At 36.0% G+C, this 7,235-nt stretch overlaps 1 protein-coding gene across 1 annotated transcript; it reads right to left on the reverse strand.

Moving 5' to 3' along the window:
• Positions 1-554: 554 nt before the first annotated feature.
• On the reverse strand, positions 555-5,497 carry LOC127160767 (cellular tumor antigen p53). Its single transcript, XM_051103419.1, has 5 exons — positions 5,404-5,497; positions 4,566-4,683; positions 4,249-4,309; positions 3,829-4,029; positions 555-795 (listed from the first exon to the last, which is right to left on the reverse strand). Exons 2-5 carry the CDS (start codon positions 4,631-4,633, stop codon positions 583-585), a joined length of 543 nt encoding a protein of 180 aa, XP_050959376.1. The 5' UTR covers positions 4,634-4,683; positions 5,404-5,497; the 3' UTR covers positions 555-582.
• Positions 5,498-7,235: the final 1,738 nt, after the last annotated feature.

Consider the following 7,235-nt stretch of genomic DNA (forward strand, 5'->3'; position numbering starts at 1 on the left):
AGATAACACTTTCCTCAACAGATATTTACACTAATGTCTTATTGTGAATATGAGATTGAGCTGAAGAATAAATGCTGTATCAGATGCAGGTAAATCACACTCACTCAGTCCATCTCTCTCTCATAACACTCTACTGCACATAATATAGTGAGCTTTTAATAGAGTAATACAATAAGCTTTTAATGAAGCAACTCAATGTTCCTTTGTTATCAAAAGTGACGTTTTTGAATTAGTAACGGAGGCTTGAGCTCAGCTGTTAAACTCAAACTTAGATTTGAATCCACCCTATATAAGCAGGAAGTAGTCCTGTACAAAAGAGTGTTTTTAAAGACACTCTGTTGTTGTTTCTTAAATATTTACATACTTATGCCTTCAAACTGTTGTAGAAATGCAATATCACATTCATAGATGTGAGATATGGCTATATATCAGCACACTGTGATTACCTACAGCCAAATTACTGCCGTGCCAATGTACATATCTCATATTTACTGGTGTGATATTGCTCATATAGATAGATAGACAAAGAGATATGTATGTGTGTGTGTGTGTGTGTAAGAGGGGGAGAGAGAGAGAGAATATTTAAGGTGTATTTAAAGCACACAAACCTTCGTTGCTCTCAGCGACGCTCTGGTGGTGTGGACAGCGTATTACCACCTCAGAAACATGCTCTGATTTCTTATAAATTGCTGTGGCTCTTAGCATAGCACCCTTAGGTGGCTCTCTGCCCACCAGTACATCAACAGGACACGTTTTTGCAAGCTGACAATACAGCTTATTCAGCAACTGAGAATACTGAGGGAAAGACAGACAAAGGATTACAACAGGATGAATCTCACATTACTAACAACAGGGAGTTAGAGTTAGGACCTCTCATCAGCATGATTGGCACAAAGCAGGCCGCCTTCCACCATCAGGCTAAACTTTAACTCTTTACAGCTTAAAACATGCCCAGTCATGTTACATTTTCACTGTTGTCCTCAGACCTTCGGTCCAGCAAATGCTCTCTTGATCAAAATGTAAAGGAGAAGTCCACTTCCAAAACAAAGATTTACATATGATGTACCTCTTGTCATCCAAGATGTTCATGTCTTTTTTCTTCAATCGTAAAGAAATTATGTTTTTTGAGGAAATCATTTCAGCATTTTTCTATTTTGCTATGGTGCCCCGATTTTGAACTTCCAAAATGCAGTTTAAATGCGGCTTCAAACAATCCCAAATGCGGTTGTAAACCATATCAGCCGAGAAAGAAGGGTCTTATCTTGCATAACGATCGTTTTTTGTTTTTTTTTTCATAAAAATAATACAGTTTATATATATTTTAATGTCAAATACTTTTCTTGTCTTACTCTGCCTGTACTGTTTTTTTCCAGTTCATGACAGTTAGGGTATGTCAAAAAACTCGTATTTTCTCCCTCAACTTCAAAATCGTCCTATATTGCTTTTTCCCTTTTTTGTTAAGGGTGTTTGATCTTTTCATGTTCACTCGCAAAGACTGTGTCGTACTTCTGTAGTGATGAAATGATTTTTGAAGTTGAGGGAGAAAATACGATTGGAGTTTTTCGACGTACCCTAACTGTCTTGAGCCAGAATACACAGAGTTCAGGGAGAGCAAGGCAAGACGAGCGTTTGAGATTAAAAAGTATTTAAATAGTATTTTTTAAAATGAAAATCATTGATCGTTTTGCTAGATAAGACCCTTCTTCCTCGGCTGGGATCATTTACAACAGCATTTGAGATCGTTTGAAGCCGCATTTAAACTGCATTTTGGAAGTTTAAAATCGGGGCACCATAGCAGTCCATTATATGGAGAAAAACGCTGAAATGTTTTCCTCAAAAAACAATTTCTTTACGACTGAAGAAAGAAAGACATTTTTTTTTTTCCAATTCAAAATAGTTAATACAGTAAGGGTATGTCAAAAAACTCCCATCTTGTTTTCTTCCCCAACTTCGTAATCATCCTACATCGCTGCAGAAGTACTGACCCAGTGTTTGCAAAGTGAACATGCAAAAAAGATCAAACGGGAGTTTTTCGGCATACCCTAACTGTATTGACCCGGATTACACAGACTACGCATGTGCATCGCAGAGATGAGACAAGACGACCATTTGAGATTAAAAGTATATAAATTGTCAATTTGTTTAGAAAATGACCAATCGTTTCGCTAGATAAGACCCTTCTTCCTCGGCTGGGATCGTTTAGAGCCATTTGAAGCTGCATTTAAACTGCATTTTAGAAGTTCAAACTTGGGGGCACCATTAAAGTCCACTATATGGAGAACATTCCTAAAAGGTTTTCCTCAAGAAACAATTTCTTATTGACTGAAGAAAGACAGACATGAACATCTTGGATGAGAAGGGGGTGAGTAAATTATCTTTAAATTTTTGTTCTGGAAGTGAACTTCTCATTTAATAATTAGAACAAATGTTCCACAGATAATTTAAAATCAGCGGAATACCTACAACTCTATCGTAACACATTTTGTAATTCCTGCTTATTTTATTGCCTATTCCTAAAATTCTTAAAAAAAAAAAAAATTGGGAAAAACACTTGACTCATTGTACAAGCAGTAGAACTGAAATAAAACAGGATTTATATATATTCCATTATAGTCACAAACAAGAAATAATCCATTAAGCAAAATAATTGACATTACACTTTCAATGGACTACTTTCACTGAGCCTCGTCACACACATCCGTTTTGAAATGTTACGGCTCAGTTATTTCCGGTTATGTACATTTTCAGCGTGCTGTAATCATGTAGTTGACTTAAACGCCTAATAAAATGGGATGATTTGAAAATCCGGGCATTTTCAGAGACAGGAGATGACATATTCTGATAATTACTGTTAACAATTTTCTAAACTCAACGAAACGTGAAGTTTTAATCCAACATAAACCAATCTGAGAAAGCAGTGGCTGGTAATCATACGTGATTGTTTCACCACAGGGTGTCAGTGCTCTACACTGGCCTAATCAGGAGGACGCTGCAGTGTTTGTCAGATCTGATGAATAAGATCATGAACCTTTTTTTTAATCTGTATTAAATATGTTAGTCATTATTCTGTGTCATCATTTCACTGTATGTAGGCCTAATGGCAAAATATTAATATTCAAAGTTGTCGCACTGTCAACGTGTTACTGTTATAAATTAGCCATGGTTTTACTACAAATAAAACCAAAAATTGCAATTTAAGTTAAACCATATAACCACAAATTAACTCGGGTTTCACTACACTGACCATAGTTTAACGATAGTAGGCTGTTTGTAGTAAAAGTGTTGTTATACAAATGGTAAAAACATGGCACTTTCACTATAGTAAAACCATGGTTAATATTCGTAAGAATGTTTACAAAAAAACTGTACATTCAACAAGTACGAAATATGATCAGTAAAAGAAAAATACTGTTCATGAGAATGCGGCAGATTAGTGCGAAAATAAATGTATTTATTATTCAGAATGCACATACGGAAGAGAAACAGATTTATAGTAACATTTCAGCAGTGAAGATAATTCATGTTAATGCAGAGAATATGATGAACTGTTTTTTTTTTTTTTTAAAGAAATGCCAACCCTAAAATGTAGTAATAATTTGCGTTCTCATTAGAAACTGTCTGTATGTAGGTGTGCTGAACACTAACTGGAAACTCCTGAGCAGTAATAAGCAGAACGCGGAAGTAGTTGTGCAAGCAGTCCATAACACTTCATATACCATTTAAATTTGTTTAACACTACTAGATATGTCTGTAAATGTATGCAGATGTGAGGGGAAAGCAGACATACTTAAAACTGCGCATATTCAAAATATTTTGCTCATCACTCACTGTAGATGTGGCTGACTTTGCAGTGCTGGATTGATTAAAGCATAACTGGAAGTCATATTCCCCAGGATAGTCTGTAGTGGATGGCACTACAGTGGCAGGAGGGGGGAGGCTGTCCACAACTGGGGCTACATCAGGAACAGCAGCAGTGTTCTCCGGGAGATCCAGGTCAAAGCCATCCGTAAAATGGCCATCAGGCAATGCCTTTGGTAGAGAGGGTTTAAATACAAGTACAGATGCATGTTTGATGCTGTATTCTGTACTTAGGTTTTAAATTAGAAGCAATAAAATTAACGTGGCAGTTAAGTCATAACTGCTGTTGGATCTCCAGTAGCAAAAATCCTAAGTCATTTCAGTCATAAAAAAAAAAAAAAAAAAAAAAAAACAGTTTAAATTATCAAGGAAGATAAAGCAACAGCTTACAGCAGTAAGCCAAGCATCGCTGTTTGTACGAGGCAGCTCCTTGATCAGCTCACCAAATCCTCTATGGAAATAAAAAATAAAAGATCAAAACACTTTTTTAATGGATGGAGATGCATTTCTGAGAACTGATATCAAACAAAATATTTTTGTTAAACGACATACTTAAAAAAAAAAGGTAAAAAATTAACATTAACAAATAAATACAAGCATGATCGATGTTTGTGACTGCAATATGGTGTAGTATGTGCTGCTGCTGTATTGTTAGACCTTAATGAAAAGTTTCACTGTCCCTATAACTAATCTGTGTAAGGACTTACAGGTCCCCCCAGATCTGCTCAAATTTGCCCTGGCTCATGGGCAGCTCAAGAAGTTCCTTATCACTCATGGTCCCGCTACCTGCAGCCAACTTCACGGGCCAATAGAGGGCACTGGAGACTGTAGAAATAGAAAAAAAGCAAGAGACCAGAACAAACGAAAAATTTAGACAAACAAACACACGAAAAGGCCACTGCGCATAACATATTTTCAACAAAACATTGGACTGTGAAACTGTAACATTTACACCTCTCTACTGCAAAATGCGTCTCTGGACCAGAAAGAGATCACGGATCACAAAATAATTTTTCAAAACGGTTTCAAATCCTAATATATTATCCAAACAATGTCAAAACATATGGATGGTGTCATTAGAGACTATGAAGTTTGGTGTTGATGGTTAAAAAAAATCCACCCAATAAGGACCAACCCAACTAACAGTAACGTTAAGTCGAAACTAAAACAAAGAAAGATGACACCTTTTTTTTCTCCATGTGGGATCAAAGGCATCTCCTGGAAAAACTAAGGATAAACTAAGGAACGTTAAAAGCGTTGTTGTCCACATAAGAGGAAATAGTTAATAATTCACATCTCCGTGCTTAAAGATAAATGTGTCTCATGCTTTCCTATCAGGCCCTAATCTAAAGAACGAGAAGTCAATTAATATGAACAATGTGACTCAGATAATCTGTGAAACAGAAGAAGAAAGCCATGTATTAACACCAATCACATTTCGTCATGAGCTAAGAAAGGGGAATTATTTCGTTGTTTGTTAGATATCTTACATGAAGACGACTTTCAAACGTGCATGTTAATCAATGAGCATATCTGAATCAGTACCTCGCCTCTCAGTGAAACTCCTTTTCCAAATCTCGGAACACTTAACGCTTTCGGATCTTAAAGAGCACACGTGTAGTTTAAAATCAAAACTATTTTACAGTTCACAGACTAACAGCCACTTCCTATTCATCACAGTGAAAAAGCAGGAAAGACCGCTGTCACGTGGGAACAGTCATGTGAGAAGCGCCAATTATCAAAGTGCATTTTTTGAAAAATTAAAAAGAAATTAACAGGAAATTAATGTTTTGTTTCGATACTAGTTAGAGACTCTTTATATGGAGAAGGCAGTATACGCCAAATATATTTTTGGTTGCATATATTTATGACATTATATAATTTAAGATTTCTGACTATGAAAACTTAAATCAAAATGTGACAAATGTACTTAAATCCTCTACACACACACACACACACACACACACACACACACACACACACACACACACACACACATATATATATATATATATATATATATATATGAATAGAAGAGTTCCAATGCAAAAGCCGCTAAAAGCCATCTTGGTTAAAAATGTGATAATAATACCAAATGAATGCTCTCCACACATAGTATGTGTTCATCAAGTACTTCCCTGGTGAAAAAAACAGCATATGCTGGTAGGTATGTTTTGATGCTGGGATGCTGGTTTAACCCTCTGGTTGTGTTCGGATTTCTGTCACACTTGTGGTGTTCTTGGTCAAAAATGACCAGACTCCAAACAATTACTTATAAATCTGTCATTATGCTATTTTCTTTCATTTAGGACTGGTTTTGTGTTTCTATTTGCATCTGATTAATCGTAGGCCTCATTTTTCTGAGAGAAGGTACCTCGTTTTTTGAGTGAAAAAAAAAAAAAAAAAAAAAAAAAAAAAAATTATGAATAAATTTCACAATATGAGATAAAAAATTATAAAAATTTGCACGGTTTCTCACACTAATGTGCTTGAATGTTTAATCAGGAAGTTTGCTTTTAAATGCTTTTATTTTTTACAAATTTGCAAAAAGTCACACTTGTGGTGTTCCCGGTCAAAAATGACCAGACTCCAAACAATTGCTTATAAATCTCTCATTATGGTATATTATCATCAAATATTGGATTCAATCAATTGTCAACTTGTTTTCTTTCATTTAGGACTGGTTTTGTGTTTCTATTTGCATCCGATTAATCGTAGGCCTCATTTATGTGAAAGTAGGCAAAACTGTACAAAACTGCACAAAGTTACACTTGTCAAAAATGGCCAGCCACTGAAAGTGAATGGGGAAGAATGAAAATAAGAGAAACAACTAGTGTTCAGGAGCATTTTGTGCTTGCAAACATAAAGGCCTTGGACCTGGACCTTGGACCTATTGCGTGCAGTATATATATAAATAAAATATAACAGTTTTGGTTTGTTGTTCCATGAAATGTTATAATGTAAATAATCTTAATGTGTTCTTTCTTGTATGTCACAATGGTTAGATTTAACAGGAACAGCATAAAGCCCCGTTCACACTACAAGCAACAGACAGCGACAAAGCGACACGATCCCATTCATTTCAATGGAGAGCTGGCGATTTCCGGTGTTACGGTTTAACTGGTGACCGTGTTATCTGGTGACCAACTTCCTGGTTCAGTTCCTCGGCTCCAGATGCGATGGAACGGCCGTGGCAGATTCGCCGATTCTGAAAGCACAAACCGACGAGATATTAAGCTGTCTAATAAACGCACACTTGCTCATTACGTGATTTTGGTATTCTTATAAAGATTACAAATTATTGGTATGATGGCCCGTAGCGGCGGAAATAATAAAAAAAAATTGTTTGGCATGGGTTTCGAATACGCGCAAAAAGC

This window comes from Labeo rohita, unplaced genomic scaffold (genome assembly GCF_022985175.1).
Source record: "Labeo rohita strain BAU-BD-2019 unplaced genomic scaffold, IGBB_LRoh.1.0 scaffold_450, whole genome shotgun sequence".
Taxonomy (NCBI): Eukaryota; Metazoa; Chordata; class Actinopteri; order Cypriniformes; family Cyprinidae; genus Labeo; species Labeo rohita.